At 38.6% G+C, this 23,410-nt stretch overlaps 1 protein-coding gene across 3 annotated transcripts in view; it reads right to left on the reverse strand.

Moving 5' to 3' along the window:
* Positions 1-23,410, reverse strand: part of BUB1B (BUB1 mitotic checkpoint serine/threonine kinase B) — an 84,586-nt gene that overhangs the window by 57,393 nt on the left and 3,783 nt on the right. For all 3 annotated transcript variants that reach the window (XM_074394102.1, XM_074394103.1, XM_003935721.4), the window contains exons 2-5: positions 22,773-22,916; positions 18,274-18,333; positions 17,523-17,667; positions 10,416-10,612 (exon numbers count right to left, since the gene is read on the reverse strand). In XM_074394102.1, the coding sequence (XP_074250203.1) occupies positions 10,416-10,612; positions 17,523-17,667; positions 18,274-18,333; positions 22,773-22,916 (546 nt within the window). The remainder of the gene's footprint in view (positions 1-10,415; positions 10,613-17,522; positions 17,668-18,273; positions 18,334-22,772; positions 22,917-23,410) is intronic.

Below are 23,410 nucleotides of genomic sequence, written 5' to 3' on the forward strand. Positions count from 1 at the left end.
TTTGAAAGCAAAACTTGAAATATTGTCTCGTGTGGTTTTCAGTGTATATAGGTGTAATACACATGATAAGTATACCAAAAGAAAAGGGAATATAAGGGAACCTTTATGGTTATAAAGCTTCTGTATTTTACTTCAAGGGATGAAATACTGGAGAGGATCCAAGATGACCGAAGAGGAACAGCTCTGGATTGCAGTTCCAAGTGAAAATGCAGAGGGTGAGTGATCACTGCATTTCCAAACAAATTTTTACTGCTCACAGACCAGGCAATTCCTGGGTGGAAAAGCACCAGGAGTCTCCAGCTCGGCTGTTTCAGCCAGCGCAGTGGATCTCTGCACAAAAATTCACACAAATCCGGGCACCATTTCAACTGGCAACTGGAATGCCTGAGAGGCAGAGTTGCCCGTTCAACTGAAAAAAGGGAGCTGAAACAGGGAGCCAGGTGATCTGGCTTGGCTGGTCCCATCCCCACAAAGACCAGCAATCTGAAATGCTCTAGATTGAGAGTTTCACAACAAGCACAGCTGGACCCAGGATGGTCCAGCTCTGTGGGGGGAAGGGCATACGCCATTACTGAGGCAGTCCACCATTACTGAGGCAGTCTGCCATTACAGAGACAGTCCGCCATTACAGAGACAGTCCGCCATTACAGAGACAGTCCGCCACTACCAAGGCAGGCCGCCATTACCGAGGCAGTTCTAACTATACCCCTATTAAAAAATTGCAAGGAAGTTCACACAGCAGCAGGGCACAACCCACGGCAGCTCAGCAATGCCTCTGCTGGCAGACTGTAACTAGGCTACCTCCTTGCTGGGCAGGGCAATTCTGAAAAATGGAAGCAGAAAGACAGGAACTTATAAATAAAGCCCTACCTTCCCAAGATAGAGCACCTGGGAAAAAAAGGCGGTTATGAGTTCCGCTGCAGCAGACTTAAACGTACCTGCCCAGTAGCTCTGAACAGAACAACGGAGCTCACAGCTCAGCACTTGAGCTCCTATAAGGGACAGACTGTCTCCTCAAGGAGCTTCCTGACCCCTGTATAACCAAAGAGACACCTCATAAAGGAGAGCTCAGGCTGACATCTGGTAGGTATCCTTCTGGAACAAAGATAACAGAAGAAGAAACTGGCAGCAACCCTTGTGGTTCTGCAGCTGCTGCGGGTGATCGCCAGGCAAACAGGGTCTGGAGTGGACCTCCAGCAGTCATATAGCATGGGGGCCTGACTGTTAGAAGGAAAACTAAGAAACAGAAAGAAATAACTTCATCAGCAACAAAAAGGACATCCACTCAGAGACCCCATCTGAAAGTCACCAACTAAAAAGACCACAGGTAGATAAACCCACAAAGATGGGAAGAAACCAGCCCCAAAAGGAAAACTAAGAAACAGAAAGAAATAACTTCATCAGCAACAAAAAGGACATCCACTCAGAGACCCCATCTGAAAGTCACCAACTAAAAAGACCACAGGTAGATAAACCCACAAAGATGGAAAGAAACCAGCCCCAAAAGGAAGAAAACACCAAATCCATAATGCCTCTCCTCCTCCAAGGGATCACAACTCCTCACCAGCAAGGGAACAAAGCTGGATGGAGAATGAGTCTGATGAATTGACAGAAAGAGGCTTCAGAAGGTGGGTAACAACAAAGTTCTCAGACCTAAAAGATCGTGTTCTCATCCAATGCAAAAAAAAACTAAGAACCTTGAAAAAAGGTTTGACGAAATGCTAACAAGAATAAACACCTTACAGAAGAATATAAATGAACTGATGGAGCTAAAAAAACACGAGAACTTCACGAAGCATACCCAAGTTTCAATAACTGAATCGACCAAGCAGAAGAAAGGATATCAGAGATTGAAGATCAACTCAATGAAATAAAATAAGAAGGCAAGATTAGAGAAAAAAGAGTTAAAATAAATGAACAACACCTCCAGGAAATATGGGATTATGTGAAAAAACCTAATCTACATTTGACAGGTGTACCTGAATGTGACAGAGAATGAATCCAAGCTGGAAAACAATCTCCAGGATATTATCCAGAATTTCCACAACCTAGCAAGGCAGGCCAATATGCAAGTCCAGGAAATACAGAGAACATCACAAAGATATTCCTCAAGAAGAGCAACCCCAAGGTACATAATCGTCAGATTCACCAGGGTTGAAATGAAGGAAAAAATGCAGCCAGAGAAAAAGGTCGGGCTACCCATAAAGGGAAGCCCATCAGACTCACAGCGGATCTCTCAGCAGAAACCCTACAAGCCAGAAGAGAGTGGGGGCCAATATTGAACATCCTTAAAGAAAAGAACTTTCAACCTAGAATTTCATATCCAGCCAAACTAAGCTTCATAAGCAAAGGAGAAATAAAATCCTTTATGGACAAGCAATTACTGAGACATTTCGTCACCACCAGGCCTGCCTTACAAGAGCTCCTGAAAGAAGCACTAAACATAGAAAGGAAAACCAGTACCAGCCACTCCAAAAATGTACCAAATGATAAACAGCATCGACACAATGAAGAAACTGCGTCAACTAACGGGCAAAACAACCAACTAGCATTAAAATGGCAGGATCAAATTCACACATAACAATATTAACCTTAAATGTAAATGGGCTAAATGCCCCAATCAAAAGACACAGACTGGCAAATTGGATAAAAAGTAAAAAACCCATCAGTGTGCTGTATCCAGGAAACCCATCTCACATGCAAGGACACACATAGGCTCCAAATAAAGGGATGGAGGAAGATTTACCAAGCAAATGGAGAGCAAAAAAAGGCAGGAATTACAATCCTAGTCTTCGATAAAATAGACTTTAAACCACCAAAGATCAAAAGACACAAAGAAGGGCATTACATAATGGTAAAACGATCAATGCAACAAGGAGAGCTAACAATTCTAAATATATATGCACCCAATACAGGAGCACCCAGAAACAAATAACCTAAAAAGAGACATAGACTAATAACCTACAAAGAGACTTAGACTCCCACACAATAGTAGTGGGAGACTTTAACACTTCACTGTCAATATTTCACAGATCAACAAGACAGAAAATTAACAAGGGTATCCACGACTTGAACTCAGATCTGGACCAAGCAAACCTAATAGATATCTATAGAACTCTCCACCCCAAATCCACAGAATATACATTCTTCTCAGCACCACATCATACCTACTCTAAAACTTACCACATAAATGGAAGTAAATCACTCCTCAGCAAATGCAAAAGAATGGAAATCATAACAAACAGTCTCTCAGACCACAGTGCAATCAAATTAGAACTCAGAATTCAGAAATTAACTCAGAACCACACAACTTCAAGGAAAGTGAACAACTGGCTCTTGAATGTTGACTGGATCAACAATGAAATGAAGGCAGAAATAAAGAGGTTCTTTGGAACCAATGAGAATGAAGACACAACATACCAGAATCTCAAGGACACACTTAAAGCACTGTCTAGAGGAAAATTCATAGCAATAAATGCCCACATGAGAAGCAAGGAAAGATCTAAAATCGACACCCTATCATTAAAATTGAAAGAGCTAGAAGAGCAAGATCAAAAAAACTCAAAAGCCAGCAGAAGACAAGAAATAACTAAGAACGGCCGGGTGCGGTGGCTCAAGCCTGTAATCCCAGCACTTTGGGAGGACGAGGTGGGTGGATCACGAGGTCGAGAGATCAAGACCATCCTGGTCAACAAGGTGAAACCCTGTCTCTACTAAAAATACAAAAAGTTAGCTGGGCATGGTGGTGCGTGCCTGTAATCCCAGCTACTTAGTAGGCTGAGGCAGGAGAATTGCCTGAGCCCAGGAGGCAGAGGTTGCGGTGAGCCGAGATTGCGCCATTGCACTCCAGCCTGGGTAACAAGAGCGAAACTCCGTCTCAAAAAAAAAAAAAAAGAAATAACTAAGATCAGAGCGGAACCGAAGAAGATAGAGAAACAAAAAAACCCTTCCCAAAAAAAAAAAATCAATAAATCCAGGAGCCGGTTTTTTGAAAAGATCAACAAAATAGACCACTAGCCAGATTAATAAAAAAGAAAAAGAGAAGAATCAAATAGATGCAATAAAAAATGATAAAGGGTATATCATCACAGATTCCACAGAAATATAAACCACCATCAGAGATTACTACAAACAACTCTATGTACATAAACCAATAAACCTGGAAGAAATGGATAAATTCCTGGACACTTGCACCCTCCCAAGCCTAAACCAGGAAGAAGTCAAAACCCTCCATCGACCAATAACCAAGACTGAAGTTGAGGCAGCAATTAATAGCTTACCAACCAAAAAAAGCCCAGGACCAGATGGGTTCACAGCCGAATTCTATCAGAAATACAAAGAAGAGCTAGGGCCGGGTGCGGTGGCTCAAGCCTGTAATCCCAGCACTTTGGGAGGCCGAGGCGGGTGGATCACGAGGTCGAGAGATCGAGACCATCCTGGTCAACATGGTGAAACCCCATCTCTACTAAAAGTACAAAAAATTAGCTGGGCATGGTGGCACGTGCCTGTAATCCCAGCTACTCAGGAGGCTGAGGCAGGAGAATTGCCTGAACCCAGGAGGCGGAGGTTGCGGTGAGCCGAGATCGCGCCATTGCACTCCAGCCTGGGTAACAAGAGCGAAACTCCGTCTCAAAAAAAAAAAAAAAGAAGAAGAAGAGCTAGTATCACTCCTTCTGAAACCATTCCAAACAATCCAAAAAGAGGGAGTCCTCCCTAAATCATTTTATAAGACCAACATCATCCTGATATCAAAAGCCAACAGAGACTCAACAAGAAAAGAAAACTTCAGGTCAATATCCATTATGAACATAGATGCAAAAATCTTCAATAAAATACTGGCAAACCGATTGCAACAGAGTATCAAAAAGCTTATCCATCACAATTAAGTAGGCTTCATCCCGGGGATGCAAAGATGGTTCAACATATGCAAGTCTATAAACATAATTCACCACATAAACAGAACAAAGACAAAAACCACATGATTATCTCAATAGATGTAGAAAAGGCTTTCTACAAAATTCAACAGCCCTTTATGCTAAAAACTCTCAATAAACTAGGTATCGACGGAACGTATCTCAAAATGATAAAAGCTATTTATGACAAACCCACAGCCAATATTATACTGAATGGGCAAAAGCTGGAAGCATTCCCTTTGAATTGTGGCACTAGACAAGGATGCCCTCTCTCACCACTCCTATTCAATAGAGTATTGGAAGTTCTAGCCAGAGCAATCAGGCAAGAAAAAGAAATAAAGGGTATTCAATTAGGAAAGGAGGAAATCAAATTGTCTCTATTTGCAGAGGACATGATTGTATATCTAGAAGACCCCATAGTCTCAGCCCCAAATCTCCTTCAACTGATAAGCAACTTCAGCAAAATCTTAGGATAAAAAATCAATGTGCAAAAATCACAAGCATTCCAATACACCAATAACAGACTTAAAAAGAGCCAAATCAAGAAAGAACTGCCATTCACAATTGCTATAAAGAGAATCAAATACCCAGGAATAGGATGTAAAGGACCTCTTCAAGGAGAACTACAAACCACTGCTCAATGAAATAAGAGAGGACAGAAACAGATGTAGAAACATTCCATGCTCATACTGCCCAAAGTAATTTAGAGATTCAACGCTATCCCCACCAAGCTACCAATGACCATCTTAACAGAAATGGAAAAAACCACCTTAAACTTCATATGGAACCAAAAGTTAGCCCACACAGCCAAGTCAATTTTAAGCAAAAAGAACAAAGCTGGAGGCATCACACTGCTGGACTTCAAACTATACTACAAGGCTACAGTAATCAAAACAGCATGGTACTAGTACCAAAACAGAGATATAGGCCAATGGAACAGAACAGAGGCCTCAGAGGCAACGTCACTTGTGTACAACCATCTGATCTTTGACAAACCTGACAAAAACAAGCAACAGGGAAAGGATTCCCTGTTCAATAAGCAGTGTTTGGAAATGTGGCTAGCCATGTGCAGAAAGCAGAAACTGGACCACTTCCTGACACCTTACACTACTATTAACTCCACATGGATTAAAGACTTAAACTTAAGACATAACACCATAACAACCTTAGAAGAAAACCTAGGCAAAACCATTCAGGACATAGGCATAGGCAAGTACTTCATGACTAAAATGCCAAAAGCATTGGCAACAAAAGCCAAAACAGACAAGTGGGATCTAATTAAACTCCAGAGCTTCTGCACAGCACAAGAAACAATCATCAGAGTGAACCGGCAACCAACAGAATGGGAAAAAATTTTTGCAATCTACCCATTTGACAAAGGACTTATATCCAAATCTACAAAGAACTAAAACAGATTTACAAGAAAAAAACAAACCCATTCAAAAGTGGGTGAAAGATATGAACAGACAATGTTGAAAAGAAGACATATATGAGGCCAACAAACATATGAAAAAAACGCTCACCATCACTGGTCATTAGAGAAATGCAAATCAAAACTACACTGAGATACCATCTCATGACAGTTAGAATGGCGATCATTAAAAAATCTGGAGATGACAGATGCTGGAGAGGATGTGGAGAAATAGGAACACTTTTACACTGTTGGTGGGAGTGTAAATTAGTTCAACCATTGTGGAAGACAGTGTGGCGATTCTTCAAGGACCTAGAAATAGAAATTCCATTTGACCCAGCAATCCAGTTACTGGGTATATATCCCAAGAATTATAAGTTGTTCTATTATAAGGACACATGCACATGTACATTCACTGCAGCACTGTTTACAATAGCCAAGACTTGGAACCAACCCAAATGCCCATCGATGACAGACTGGACTGGGAAAATGTGGCACATATACACCATGGAATACTATGCAGCCATAAAATACGATGAGTTCGTGTCCTTTGTAGGGACATGGATGAATCTGGAGACCGTCATTCTCAGCAAACTGACACAGGAACAGAGAGTCAAGCACCACATGTTCTCACTCACAGGCGGGTGTTGAACAATGAGAACACATGGACACAGGGAAGGGAGCATCACACACTGACGTCTGTCGGGGGGCACTAAGGGAGGGACAGTGTGGGGTAGGGAGTTGGGGAGGGATAACCTGGGGAGAAATGCCTGATATAGGTGATGGGGATGGAGGCAGCAAACCACATTGCCATGTATGTACCTAAACAACAATCTTGCATGTTCTTTACATATACCCCAGAACCTAAAATACAATTATATATATAAACGATGAAATATTAACTCTACATAGAATGTAAAAGTTTAGGTATGTATGTTAACTACCCTGTAACCACTTAAAACGTTGTAACAGACAAAAAGCCAGTAACATACATGAAAACAAAATACTAAAAAATATTCAAATAATTCAAAAGAAGGTAGGAAAGAGGCCAAAGAGGAACAAAAGGCATAGAGCAAATAATAAAAGGGTAGACCTAAACCCAACATTATTAAAAATTGTATTAAGTAGTTTCAACATAACCGAAAAGATATTGTTAGAGTTCAGGGAAAAAACAATATCCAACTATTTGCTGTATATAAGAAACTCAATAAAAAATATAAAGACATAGGTTAAAAGTTAAAGAAAGTAATTAACATTAGTGTCACTAAAGTTGCTGCATAACCCTCCACTGCTAAACTTGACTGGCTTAACAAAAAAGGTAAAAAGAAAACCACACAAAAACCTGTGACACAAATATTCCTAACAGTATTATTTTGTAACAGCCAAAAGGTGCAAACAACCTAAATGTTCATTAACTGATGAATGCATAAATAAAATGTAGTATATTCATATAATGGAATATCATTGGACAATAAACAGGAATGAAGTACTGATAATGTCATAGCTATGTTATGATGAACCTTGAAAATGCTAGGCTGAAAATCCCTGTTCCACTCTCCCTTTCCTGGGGAAAAAAAAGGAAATAGTATGCTAAGTGAAAGAAGCCAATCACAAATGATCATGTATGTAGGATTCCATCAAACAGAAATGTCCAAAATAAGCAAATCCATAAAGACAAAAAGCAGAGTAGTGATTGCCTAGCAGTTAAGTAGGAATGGGGAGTGATACTTGAATTGAACCTTAGAAAGACTGGGGGGAAAAAAAAAGGAATGGGGAGTGACTGCTAATGGATAGGCATTCATTTTAGGATGTTAAAAATGTTCTAAAATTGGACTGTAATGGTGATTATATAATTCTAAAAGTGGTATTTTTAAAAAATGTGTTTTTTAAAAGGTAAAGGGAAAAGATGTATCATGTAAACAAAAAGGAAGCTGGAATAGCTGTACTATCAGTACTCCTTGTTCAGAAGTCTATTTGGTCTATCAGGGATAAAGGGAGACATTATAAAATGACACAGGGGCCATGTTTATGCATTTAACAACTGAACTTCAAAATATATTAACCAAAACTGATGAGACAAAGAAATAGACAAAATCACAAAGAGGCTTCAAAACCCCTCTTAGTAACTGATGTAACAAGTAAACAGAAAGTCATCAATGATACAGAAGACCAGAACAGACTATCAGTCAACTTGCCCTAAATTATATTTATAGAATATTACACTCTAAAAAACAGAATACACATTTTTCAAGTGTACATGAAATATTCACCAATACAGACCATAATCTGTGTGATAAACAAACCTTAACAAATTTAAGACTTGAAACCATATACATTATTTTCTCTGACCACTATGGAATTAAATTAAAAATCAGTAACAGATACCTGAAAAATCCCAAAACACTTCTTAATTTAAATAATACATTTCTAAGTAACTCATGGGTCAAAAGGAAAGCACGAGATAAATTAGAAAATATTCTGAATGAAATTAAAATGAAAATACAGTATTATCAAAACTTGTGGGATACAACTAAAGCAGTGTTTAGAAGGGAATTTAGAGCATTAAATGCTTATATTAGAAAAGGAGAAAGGTCTAAAATCAGTGTTCTAGGCTTTCACCTTAAATCACAAAAAGAAGAGCAACTTGTATCCAAAGCAAGCAGAAAGAAGGAAACAAAGTGCAGAAATAAAATTAAGAACAAAAAATCATGAGAAAGAAAAAAAATTTCAGTGAACCCAAAAGCTGATTTTCAAAACAATCAGTAAAATTGATACCTTAGCCAAATTGAGAAAACACAAATTACCAATAACAGGAGAAAGAGGGACAATCACTACATAATCTGTAGACATTAAAAGCATAATAAAAGAGTATTATACACAACTCTATGCCCACAAACTCATTAACTTGGATGAATGGATCAATTCCTTGAAAGACAAAAATCTACCAAAGCTTACTTAAAAAAACAAAAACTAAAACTAAATAAATGGAGAATTATACCATATTCCTGAATAATCCTAATCAAAAACCCAGAAAGCGGATTCTACAACAGAAAGTCAAATGAACTAGAAGAGTTATAAATAAGAACAAATTTAGAGGATTCATTTTACCTGATTTCTAGACTTACTATATAAAGGTAGAGTAACCTAGATAGCATGGGATACGCCAATGGATAGACACATAGATTGGTAGAAAAAATGGAATAATAGAAATAAACCTTCATAAATATGATCAACTGATGTTTTAAAATCAAGGTGCAAAGGCAATTCAATGGAGAAAGATTAGTCTTCTCAACAAATGGCATTGGAACAAATGAACAATCTGTTAAAAAAAAAAAAAGAACCTTACATAACCCCTATCTTCTACAAAAATTAACTCAAAATGGATCAGAGATCTAAATGTAAAAAGTGAAATTATAAAACTTGAAGATAAAAATTTAGGAGAAAATCTCTGTGACAACCTTTGACTAGACAAAGAATTCTCAAACACAACATAAAAAGCACGATCTATACAAGAAAAACTTGTAAATTAGACTTCTTTAAAATTAAAAACTTCTGTTCTAAAAAAGGCAGTTAAGAAAATGAACAGACCAGGCATAAGCTGGGAGAAAATATTTTCAAATCACATATCTGACAAAGGCTTATATTTACAATCTATAAAGAAATCTACAACTCAAATGCATTATGCTAAATCAATAAGTCAGACTCAAAAAGCTACATACTATACAATTCCATTTATGTGGCACTCTGGAAAAGGCAAAAACCACAGGGCTGGAAAATCAATCAGTGTGCCAGGAGTCTGGAGTAAGCATAGGTATTGACTACAAAGGGAATTCTTTTAGGGGGTATGAATTATTCTGTATCTTGGTAATGATGATTACAAATCTTTTTACTCATAGTACCCCATACCACAGAGTGGATTTTACTCTATGTTAAATAAAATTTTTTAAATATAGCTTTTAAAAAACTGAATAGTATCTAAGTAAACTTAACATGCCAATCGACCAGAAGGCACTTCATTCAGACTGAAAAAAGAGATGATTTATTTCTATCATTTTTAAAGAGTTAAAACAAGTTCCAAAAAAACAGTTTACCGGTGCTGGGACTGTAGTCTTTCTAGTGGTTCAGCCTTCCGTTGAATCCCTTCCTGAAATATTGCATCTGCTTTCCTAAAGTTTTCTCTAGCTTCATATTCTTCTGCCCATGAGATATAGAACTGAGCAAGTGAAACACCAATCCCTTGGTTGTGCAAGTAACTGTACATATCCAAAGGCTCATTGCATAAACGCCCCTGTAACAAATTAAAAGTGTTAACAGTTAACCAATTTCTACTTACATATTGAATGCCTATTAGATGCCAAACAATCACTGGAGATACTACACGCAATTTCTGTATTGAAAAAAAAAAATCGATTTTTACAATGTGACAATGACCATACAGGGAGGACCTAAAAAAGAGAAAAAAGTGAGAGATTTATAAGAAGAGATGGAGACTAAAGGCTTCATGTAGGAGTAATAAGCCAGGCACAGTGGCTTATGACTGTAACGACAGCAGTTTGGGAGGCTGGGATTGCTTGAGGTTAGGAGCTGAAGACAAGCCTGGGCAATATAACAAGTCCGTCTCTACAACAAAATTTTAAAAATTAGCTGGGCACCATGGCAGGCGCCTGTAGTCCTAGCTACCCAGGAGGCTGAGGCAGGTGAATCACTTGAGCCCAAGAGTTTGAAGCTGCAGTGAGCTATGGTGCTGCCACTGCGCTCTAGCTTAGGTGACAGAGTGAGAACTTGTCTCTAAAAAAAAAAGGAAAAAAAGGAGGCAGGGAAAGGGCTAACGTTTGAGCTTAGCCCTGAAGGAGAAACGGACTTTCATCAGGTGGAAAATGGGAAGGGAAGGGTATTTCAGCCAGAGAAAATAGCATAAGCAAAGGTACAGAAGACTAAAAGTTATGTAGGGGTCCAGGCAAGATAGCAGTCTGGAGAAAAAGGCTGTGATCAGTCTTGAATGTCAAGCTAATCAATTTTGAATATGCCTAATAGTAACTGTTATATGTGTTAGGGTGGGTGAGCTATAAGCAAAAGAATGACATAGTCAAATCTGTGTTTTAGAAAGCACATTATGAGACCATGTACAGTGTAGATAATTCTAGCAGCAAGAGGGAGGAAAATATCCCTAAAGCTGGGCGCGGTGGCTCAAGCCTGTAATCCCAGCACTTTGGGAGGCCGAGGCGGGTGGATCACGAGGTCAAGAGATCGAGACCATCCTGGTCAACATGGTGAAACCCCATCTCTACTAAAAATACAAAACATTAGCTGGGCATGGTGGTGTGTGCCTGTAATCCCAGCTACTCAGGAGGCTGAGGCAGGAGAATTGCCTGAACCCAGGAGGCAGAGGTTGCAGTGAGCCGAGATCGCGCCTTTGCACTCCAGCCTGGGTAACAAGAGTGAAACTCGGTCTCAAAAACAAAAAGAAAGAAAGAAAATATCCCTAAAAACCCCACATCATAAACATTTTGATACATTTTTTCAGTCTTTTTTTCCTTAAGGATAAAAGGATATATATTGTCTTAACAAAGTTTGATCATAATAAAATTTGCTTTTATTCCACTATAACACTTCATCGTTCACTTTTCCATGCTCCTGTTTTTACTTCACCAATATTATTTTATTTATTTTCAGGAGACAAGTTGTTGTCCAGGCTGGACGGCAGTGGCACAATCATAGCTCACTATAGCCTCGAATTCTTTTCACTATTATTTTTAAATTAATGCATAATGTTTCATATAATAGAGCTTCCATAATTTAATTGTTCATCTACTTCTGGATAAACTACTTCTAATTTTGCCCAATTATAAATAATTCTATAATAACTTCATACATACAACCCTTCACATTTTACATTACTCCCTTAAGAGAGATTCCTAGAACTACGTTAAAAAGTAAATTGCTTTCTGAGAAGGTTGTGAAAATTTTTAATACTAAAATTTAATAATTCACAAAAATACTCATTCTACCAGACTCTAATCAACATTAGAAGCTATTAAAAACAGTTCCTAATTTCTCAATGTTCTATTTCGGAGTTCTTTTACTACTAGAGAGGCTACCATTTGTTACTTTCCTAAATGCCTTCTATTTATCTCTTTTTAACTGTCTAGCCGAGGTTAAGTCTTTCTTATATGTATTCTCACAGAACTCCTTTTATTCTATTTACCGTTAAAATTAATGGCTTCACGTCTGTCTTCCAGATAAACTAAGCTCTGCAAAGTCAGAAAACATTGCTATCCATTATATGTCAGCCTTTAATCATGGTCTAGTACAACGAATGCTAAATAAGTGAAATGTTTTCTTTATATCTTTAACTAAAATAATTCATATTTTATAGTTTAATTTTGCAGTAATGCAGTAAATGGATTTTTCTTGCTTATTTAAATTAGTGATACTTTCTCATATGTGGTGGTGTTTTAAGAAAAGTTATAATTCTGAATGTGCTACCACTATACAATCCAGTCTTTGATATTTATCACTACATAAATATAGTTTAACATTGATTTCACTACTTGAAGAGCTTTCTGAATGGTTCTGGTGTTCTTGTGCATGGGACAGCCAGTAAAGATCAGGTTATACAGAGTGCTCATGAGATCACCTAAGAAATAACATAAACAGGCTGGGTGAGGTGGCTCACGCCTATGATATTAGCAGTTTGGGAGGCCAAGGCGGGTGGATCAAGAGGTCAGGAGTTTGAGACCAGCCTGACCGACATGGTAAAACCGCAACTCTACTAAAAATACAAAAATTAGCTAGGCGTGATGGCATGTGCCTGTAATCCCAGCTACTCAGGAGGCTGAGTCAGGAGAATCGCTTGAGCCCTGGAAGCAGAGGCTGCAGTGAGCTGAGATCATGCCATTGCACTCCAGCCTGGGCAACAAGGTGAGACTCTGTTTCAAAAACAAAACAAAACAAAACAAAACAAAAAAACCAGAAATAACATAAATAAAAGGACTACATGGTTAGATTCTTAGATCTAAAAGTTAAATAAACCTTTTTTGGTAATCCTTAAATTGCCAAACTAAAATAATTCTATACCTTTAAATAAAAATACCAGTTTTTCTAGAAACAAATTTTTCCTTAGCTAGACTTTAAGAGTCACATAAAATAACTGACTGGACAACTCCTTCTGCAAGCAAAAGAAAGTAGTATGAAGAATTCATCTGTTACTACTCTTGACTAGCCCCACAAAGAAAAAGCAATAGTTTAATATGTACCTTGTTTGTCACATACAAAGTTCAGATTATTGCTGATCATTCTAGTGTTGATCATTTGAACTTGATGGTTGTCTATACCAGTGCTTCTCAGATAATCTGTGGTGAAGGGGCCAGTTTTATTGTGTGCATGTGTGTGTTCCATTATGGACTGACATAAAATACAACAAAAATTAGAACTTATTATGATGATGTGCTTGGATATCCGAGCAATACCAAATTGTTACCAAAGTTTCCAAAAGCTCACTTCCAATTTTTGTACTTATCTCAAACAGTATGCAAACCCTTCTTTCAGTAGCACTGATCTAGACTGTGCTTTTTACTTTATAATATTATTCTTCGTCAGTACAAGCACTAGGTTAACAAAAACAGATAAGTTATTCTAATTGTTACTTTTAACAACTGCAATTAAATATAACCAAAGATTCCTGGGACTGAAAGTCACTTTAGAGGTACAGCTAGTCCAATCTTTTATTATTTCTTTTTTTTCTGAGAATGAGTCTCTCAGTCACCCAGGCTGCAGTGAAGTGGCACGATCTCAGCTCATACAACCTCTGTCACCCAGGTTCAAGCAATTCTCCTGCCTCAGCCTTGCGAGTAGCTGGGATTACAGGCACACATCGCCACGCATGGTAATTTTTGTGTGTTTAGTAGAGAAGGGATTTCACCTTGTTGGCCAGGCTAGTCTCAAACTCCTGACCTCAGGTGATATGCCCACGTTGGCCTCTCAAAATGCTGGGATTACAGGTGTGAGCCACCACACCCAGTCTCCAATCTTTTAATAAGTTACACATAAAGATATTTAGGCTAGTGACAAATGAAGGACAAAATCCTTTATTTGAGTGTAACCATTGTGTTACACCGCAAGGGTCTACAGTCTCCAGGCTAACAAATCTCTTTAGCATTCTTTGGTTGCCGTTTTTCATTATAAGTTTCTGTAACTAATATCCATAAGGTAATTTCTCCAACCTTTCACTAAGGATGTAAAAATATTTGTCAAATGTCCTGAGGAAATCAAGATACCTTATGCCTTAAAGATTTACCTAATTTTCTGTACTTGTAACTATAGCTGACCCTTGAACAACACAGATCTAAGCTGCACAGGTTCACATATACACATATTTTCTTCCACCTCTGCCATCCCTGAGACAGCAAGACAAACCCTTCTTTTTTCTCCTCAGCCTACTCAATGTGAAGACAGCGAGGATGAAAATCTTTATAATGATCCACTTAACGACTAGTAAATACATGTGCTCTTCCTTATAATTTTCTTAATAACATTTTTTTCTCTAGTTTACATTTTAGTAAAAAAAAAGATATATACATATAGCATACAAACTATGTGTTAATCAATCAACTTTATGTTATTGGTAAGGCTTCTGGTCAACAGTAGGCTATTAATAATTTTGGGGGACTCAAAAGTTATATGCATATTTTCAACTGGGTAAGGGGTGAGCACACCTAAGCCCAGTGTTCAAGGGTCAACTATATTGGAGGTTTAAAATAAGTCTTCCTCAAGACTTAATAATAAATGTCTTACTTTATTTTAATATAAAATCTTATCAGTTTGTTTTTTTTTTTTTTTGAGACGGAGTTTCGCTCGTTACCCAGGCTGGAGTGCAATGGCGCGATCTCGGCTCACTGCAACCTCCGCCTCCTGGGTTCAGGCAATTCTCCTGCCTCAACCTCCTGAGTAGCTGGGATTACAGGCACGCACCACCAGGCCCAGCTATTTTTTTTTGTATTTTTAGTAGAGACGGGGTTTCACCATGTTGACCAAGATTGTCTCGATCTCTTGACCTTGTGATCCACCCGCCTCAGCCTCCCAAAGTGCTGGGATTACAGGCTTGAGCCACCGCGCCCGGCCAAAATCTTATCAGTTTTAATGTCAAGAGAGATTTATTTTACTAAGAAGCCTTATCAGTTTTAATGTCAATATTTCATCATATTATAGTGGTTGTGAACAATTTTAAATATTTATTGCTTTTTTTCTAATTCATTTTAGAATAAAAGCAATGATACTAATGTCTAAGAAACCATGATCATTGTTTTTTTATGAAAAATATGTTATTTCTATATGTCAAGTGCGACAGTACAAAATAGTCAGGCAGCATTTTTTTTTTTTTTTTTTTTTTTTTTTTTTTTTTTTTTGAGATGGAGCCTTGCTCTATCACCCAGGCTGGAGTTCCATGGCATGATCTTGGCTCACTGCAACCTCCACCTCCTGGGTTCAAGCGACTCTCCTCCCTCAGCCTCCCGAGCAGCTGGGACTACAGGCATGCGCCACTACAACCAGCTAACTTTTTTTGTATTTTTATAGAGACAGAGTTTCACCATGTCGGTCAGGCTGGCTCAAACCTCAAACTCCTGACCTCAAATGATCTACCTGCCTTGGCCTCCCAAAGTGTTGGGATTATAGGCGTGAACCATTGTGCCCAGCCCAGGCAGATATTTTTGGCTATAGCAATACACTAGGTAAAAAAGTACAAAGACCAATAAAAAACTGAAACATCACTTTTTTATGGTGATGACTTTCATAAAGGGGTGAAAGGGATACCAGAATCACCGAGGGAAATTTTTCCCCTAACAACCATACTGCTGGCAAATGTTAGCTCCCTCCTCCTCCAGTACAGTTTCATGGTCCAATTGTTTTTTCTGTTTTTGTTTTTGTTTTTTGAGACAACATCTTGCTCTGTCACCTAGGCTTGTGTACAGTGGTACGATCTTCACTCACTGTAGTCTGGACATCCTGAGCTCAAGCAATCCTCCCACCTCAATCTTCTGAGTAGCTGGGACTATAGGTACATGCCACCACACCTGGCTAATTTTTGTATTTTTTGTAGAAATGGGATTTGCCACGTTGCCTTGACTAGTCTTGAACTCCTGGGCTCAAGTGATCTGCCCGCTAATTTTTGTATTTTTTGTAGAAATGGGATTTGCCACGTTGCCTTGACTAGTCTTGAACTCCTGGGCTCAAGTGATCTGCCCGCCTCAGCCCCCCAGTGTTGGGACTACAGGCATGAGCCACTGCACCCAGCCCAGTTACGTTTAGAATAAATAAATAAGTAATCTGGGCTAGGGGTGTACGCTCACGCCTGTAATCCCAACACTTTGGGAGGGCAAGGTGGGAGGATGGCTTGAGCTCAGGAGTTTGAGATCACTCTGGCCAACAGAGAGATGTCACCTCTATTAAAAATTTAAAAATTAGCCGGACATAGTGGCACAGCACCTGTAGTCCTAGCTACTCAGGAGGCTGAGGTGGGAGGATCACTTGAGCCTAGGTTTAGGCTGCAGTGAGCCATGATGGAGCCACCACACTCCAGCCTGAGTGACAGAGTGAGACTCTGTCTTAAAAAATAAAATTAATTAATTAATAATCCATATCCATTGAGAGATCTACAGACTGCAATCAATCTTAAGAGGGGAAAAAAAAAAAACTTATTATACTATATTTAAGTCCACCTTTAAATAGAACCAATTTAGGCCAGTCACAGTGGCTCACACCTATAATCTCAGCACTTTGGGTTGGGAGGCTGAGGTGGGTGGATCATGAGGTCAGGAGATCAAGACCATCCTGGCCAACACGGTGAAGCCCCATCTCTACTAAAAATACAAAAATTAGCTGAGTGTGGTGACATGTGCCTATAGTCCCAGCTACTTGGAAGGGTGAGGCAGAATCGCTTGAACCCAGGAGGTGGAGGTTGCAGTGAGTCAAGATAGTGCCACTGCACTCCAGCCTGGCAACAGAGCAAGACTCCGTCACACACACAAAAAAGTCTAATTAATTTAAGGAATATTGAGTATTTATTAAATGTTTCCGATCTACTAAATGGCTCACGTTTTATTTTATTTTTTATTTTTTATTTTTTGGTATACCAGATTCCTCTGGAGAAAATCTCTTAGTTTAATATTCAAAAACTCAGATGGCACTTGAGAAAGACTTACTAATTTAAGCCAGAGATTGAGAAATCGAGGATCACTATAATATCGTTTTTCTCCTTGTAGTGCTTCTACAGCTCTCTCTAATAACGTTGACATGTTACTATCCTTCCCACCTTGAGGATAGTTCTGCTCTGTCCAGTTGATATACCTGAATGGGAAGAAAAATTTAAGAACACATTTTAAATTAAAATGTACTTTTGTTCTTGCTCTAAGACCCACTCTGGATTTAGGCAGAAGTATTTAATATAAGTATGTTTCTTTTGAGGTCCTCAGTGACATACCCTAAGTCTGTATCCTCAAACTTCTCCAAATAGTCTCTAACACATGCTTCTAGGGAAAACTGAGGATAGGGATAGAAGGGTGTAGTTCAATGTTGTATGTCATAAACTCTTGAGTCTTAAACACCTCAGGAAGATATATTATGATTATTCTGGATCTCTGTGGCCCCACGACACCACTTTCTACTCTGACACACACTCCATATACCCCAATTTAAGAAACATGGCCATAAGGACTCATCTGAGTACTTCTCTCAAACAGTATGCAAATCCTTCTTTCAGTAGAATTGATCTAAACTACCCTTTTTACTTTATGATATTATTATTCTTCAGTACAAACACCAGGTTAACAAAAATAAACAGATAAATTATAATTAATTGTTATTTTTAACAACTGCAATTAAATATAATCATAGAATCTTGGGATTAAAAGTCTGTTAATATTTCTATTGTCCTTGTTAAATAAAAAGACCCACCTATCCCAAACATCCATAGGGTCATTTCCAGTGTAAAAGCGAATTTCAGATTCAAATGCCCTGAAATTTAAACAGAAAATGTTAGCATATGCAATAGTGACGACAGCCAATGAACAAGTATCACTTCCATTTTTATTCATGTAACTGATTTCAATTATTGCAGTAGAGTTTATGGGTTTGCTAAAGAATAGAACAAGGCCAGGCACAGTGGCTGATGCCTGTAATTCCAACACTTTGGGAGGCCAAGGGGGTGGATCACTTGAGGTCAGGAGTTTGAGACCAGCCTGGGGAACATGGTGAAACCCCATCATGTTAGCTGGGTGTGATGGCAAGCACCAGCAAATTAGCTGAGTGTGATGGCAAGCACCTATACTCCCAGCTACTTGGGAGGCTGAGGTGGGAGGATCACTTGAACCCAGGAAGTAGAGGTTGCAGTGAGCTGAGGATGCACCACTGCACTCCAGCCTGAGCAACAAAGTGAGACTCTGTCTCAAAAAAAAAAAAAAAGATTAGAATTAAGATTCTGCTTAATAACATAAGAAGGAGAAAATATATAGAAATTAGAGGAACAAATTTTAAGACAACATACAGAAAAGTAGTATTAATATTACACAGCAGTTAAAAACTCTGGAACAAGACCACCTAGATTCAACTTCAGCTCCACCAATCACAAGGTGACTAACACTGGACAAGCTACTTAAAACTATATTTTCAGTTTCCTCATTTGTAAAATGGGGATAATAATAGTACTTTCTTATTAGGTTGGCCAGTCTTAAATGTAAAGTGTTTACACGCATGAACAAATATATAGGTAAGAATTTTAAAGTTCAAAAAAAATTCCATGGGTAACATTAGTCAAAGAATAATACAATAGATAATGTGGAGAACACATCAAAGAAAGGGTAAAATAAGTCTATAAAAAGCTGGGAGGCTGGGCGCAGTGGCTCACACCTGTAATCCCAGCACTTTGGGAGTCTGAGGTAGGTGGATCACCTGAGGTCAGGAGTTCGAGACCAGCCTGGCCAACATGGAGAAACCCCATCTCTATTAAAAAAAAAAAAGCTGGGAAAGGCAAAGGGCTAAGACTAAATTAAGACTGACCAGTTAGAATAGAGGGAAGAATTAGCTAATAAGCCACAATTTGGATAAATGACAAACAAAAATTGTATAAGCAGTTATGTTTGATCTAAAAATAATAAATTCGTCCCTGACACATGGGAATTTATACTCTAATTAAAAAAAAAAGTACATAAATGAAAAATGTGCTAGTAATACAAAACAGTATACTAAATTACAGTTGCCAAGAATGGGTAGTAAAGGCTTTAAGAAGTCAAAGGAGGTATCACAGAAGCAGCCTCTAAAGGTGAGACTCTGAAGGAACCATGGAATTTGATAAAGAACAGTTTTTTCAAGAAAGAGGGAAAGTAATATTGAATAAAATTATGAAGGTGGAAGAATTTATCCAAAGGAACTTGAGTGGACCCTAAGCTGTAACATAAAGTCAGTACTGAGAACAAATGGAGACACCTGGAGAAGTAAGAAGCACAAGCTTTAAATGTAAATTTAAAGACTTTGGATTCCATCTGCTCAAGCCACCATTGGTTCTTTAAATGGAGGGTATCTTAAATATGACAAGATTTCAAAAAGATTAATCAAGTAACTTTATAAGGATAGCCAGGCATTAAAAGAAGGGACCACAATTATGAAGCTAATATGGCAATTAAAGTGAGACAATGAAATTATCTGCAGAAATGGTGAAAAAATAAAATCTAAGACACTACTGATAAAAATCAGCAATCCTCCCAATTGATCTATGGATTCAAACCAATGTAATTGAAATCCTAGCAGGCTCTTTTCTAGAAACTGACAAGATGATTTCAAAATTTGTTTGCAAAGGCAAAGGATCAACAATAACTAAAGCAATTCTGAAAAAGAACAAGAGCTATAGAACTCACCCTGCTGGACTTGCGATATAAAACTAATCAAGACACCGCATTATTGGTGAAAGGATAGGCAATTTGATCAATGGAACAGAATACAGAGTATAGAAATAACCCACACATATGTGGTCAAATGATTTTTGTAAAAGGCCCCAATGCAATTCAATAAGGAAAGGAAACAAAAATCTCTCTAACAAATGGAGGCAGAACAACTAGAAAGATACCCATATGGGGGTGGGGGTGGAGGACTTTTTTACTCCAACCCCATACCATAAAGGATAAATTTAAGATAAATCATACACCTAAACATAAAACAATGAAGCTAGTAGAAGAAAACATAGGAAAGTATCTTTGTGACTTTGGGGTAGGCAAAAATCTCCTAAGAGGACACAAAAAGTACTAACCATAAAAAAAAACCCACACGAATTGAACTTTATCAATATTTAAAATTTAGCAGTTTAAAAAAAAAGCCACCCAGAAAATAGCCATGGATGAGGGAAAAAAATATCTGTGACACACATATTTGATAAAAGACTGGTATACAGAATATATAAAAAACCCTATTGGGGAACATAGATTCAGGGAATCTTGAATCTATGCTCCTGAAACTTGAATCAGGGAAAGTTGAACCTATGGTCTTGGGAAAAGTAAATAAAGAACCCCTGCAACACAATTTGAAAACTGGGCAAAATATCTAAACAGACACACCACAAAAGAAGATATACAAAAGGCCAAGCAGCATGTGATAAAAATGTTCACCGGCCGGGCGCGGTGGCTCACGCCTGTAATCCCAGCACTTTGGGAGGCCGAGGCGGGTGGATCACGAGGTCAAGAGATCGAGACCATCCTGGTCAACATGGTGAAACCCCGTCTCTACTAAAAATACTAAAAATTAGCTGGGCATGGTGGCACGTGCCTGTAATCCCAGCTACTCAGGAGGCTGAGGCAGGAGAATTGCCTGAACCCAGGAGGCGGAGGTTGCGGTGAGCCAAGATTGCGCCATTGCACTCCAGCCTGGGTAACAAGAGCGAAACTCCGTCTCAAAAAAACAAAAACAAAAACAAAAACGTTCACCATTATTAGTCACCAGGGAAATGTGAAGTAATGAAACTTAACTCCACAAAACTAGAATGGCAAAAATGAAAAAGACTGACAATGCCAAACACTGGAGTGGATGTGGTGCAAATAAACTCTCATGAGTTGCTGGTAGGAGTGTAAAATGTTACAATCACTTTGGTAAACCAGTTTCTTCAACAGTTAAACATACATCTATTCTATATATATATATATATATATATATATATATATATATATATATATTTTTTTTTTTTTTTTTTTTTTTTTGAGGTGGAGTTTTGCTCGTTGCCCAGGCTGGAGTGCAATGGTGGTGATCATGGCTCACCACAACCTCTGCCTCCCAGGTTCAAGCAATTCTCCTGCCTCAGACCCCCAAGTAGCTGGGATTACAGGCATGTGCCACCATACCTGGCTAATTTTTGTATTTTTAATAGAGATGGGGTTTCTCCATGTTGGTCAGGCTGGTCTTGAACTCCTGATCTCAGGTGATCTGCCCACCTTGACCTCAGGTAATCTGTCCACCTTGGCCTCCCGAAGTGCTTGGATTACAGGCGTGAACCACTGTGCCCAGCCAAACATACATCTATTCTATGGTCCAATAATTTCATTCCAAGGGAAATGAAAATTATGTCTACAAAAAGCCTTGTACAAGAATGTCCATAGCAATGTTATTCATAAAGCACAAAACTATAAGAATCTAAATATTTATCAATTGGTGAATAAATAAATGAAATCCTATTCAGCAATAAAAAGAAAATCTACTGATGCAAGTAACATAAAAAAATTTGATGAATGAGGCTGGGTGCGGTAGCTTACACCTGTAATCCCAGCACTTTGGGATGCCAAAGTGGGTAGGATCGCTTGAGTTCAGGAGTTCAAGACCAGCACGCCAACATGGCAAGACCCCATCTCTACTCAAAATACAAAAATTTGTATTTGTTAAATTATTACTGAGAACTTTCTAGTACAAATTCAATTTTTCTGAGGTTTAAGACCACTTATTTTTGTCATACTCTCAAAAATAACTTCCTAGAAAGTTAATAATTCAGTACACATAAAAGATAGCAGATTACTCTCCCTCAGTACTCACAATCCAAGGAGGCAATATCCCTTATCAATTACCATCAAAGAGTTAAATCTGTTCAGGGGTCCAGAATGACATAATACTTTTGGGAAACATTGCAATGTAATACTTACTTTACTATGCTTATCACTGCCCCCTGTATAAAATGTATTTCTATTGCTAAAAATAGTTTGCCTGCTCCACAATGAAATTAAATCCTATAGCCTTTGTTTTTAATTATACTTGAGGATATCATTGGATAGTTGTCATGTGATGAGAAAGCAGGTAGGGAACAGATTCTCATACTACCGATTTTTAAAGAGTACTCATTATGCCATTCCCCATGGATCCACACCCACATTATCTACAACAGTTGGGGGATGAATGATGACAGGTTGAGACTCAGCCATTCTACACACCGTTTCTGCTGCTGAAGAGTATTGTTGCAGGCAGATTCTTGTGCCAATGCTCCCTGAAGTGTGGACATGATTCTCCCTTGCCTTAAAGGTTGTACATTTTCTTTACTCAGTTCCCATTCATCTCCCTCCAGGGACATGGCTTCACTGTGAAGAAAAAAACAAAAGTAAATCTCATACCAACATTGAATTATAGCACTAGATCAGGCGTCTCCAAATGACGGCCCGCGGGCCGCATGCGGCCCCCTGCGGCCATTTATCTGGCCCCCCGCCGCACTTCAGGAAGGGGCACCTCCTTCACTGGTGGTCAGTGAGAGGAGCACAGTATGTGGCGGCCCTCCAACGGTCTGAGGGACAGTGAACTGGCCCCCTGTGTAAAAAGTTTGGGGATGCCTGCACTATATTATCGTAAATGTCTGCAAATAGGTGATTATTCATGGTCTTGGGTTGAAGATGGTGGACTGACACAGTATTATTATTATACTCCTAAGCTTCTTTATCTGTTACCTGGTTTTCAGGTTTATGGCTAGAATATTGCCTAATGGAAGACAATTTGGCAAGGATATTGTGGACAGTACTATAAGAATATGGCGTGGCTGTGTGCGGTGGCTTACACCTGTAATCCCATCACTTTGTAAGTC

Source organism: Saimiri boliviensis, chromosome 2, assembly GCF_048565385.1.
Source record: "Saimiri boliviensis isolate mSaiBol1 chromosome 2, mSaiBol1.pri, whole genome shotgun sequence".
Lineage (NCBI taxonomy): Eukaryota > Metazoa > Chordata > Mammalia > Primates > Cebidae > Saimiri > Saimiri boliviensis.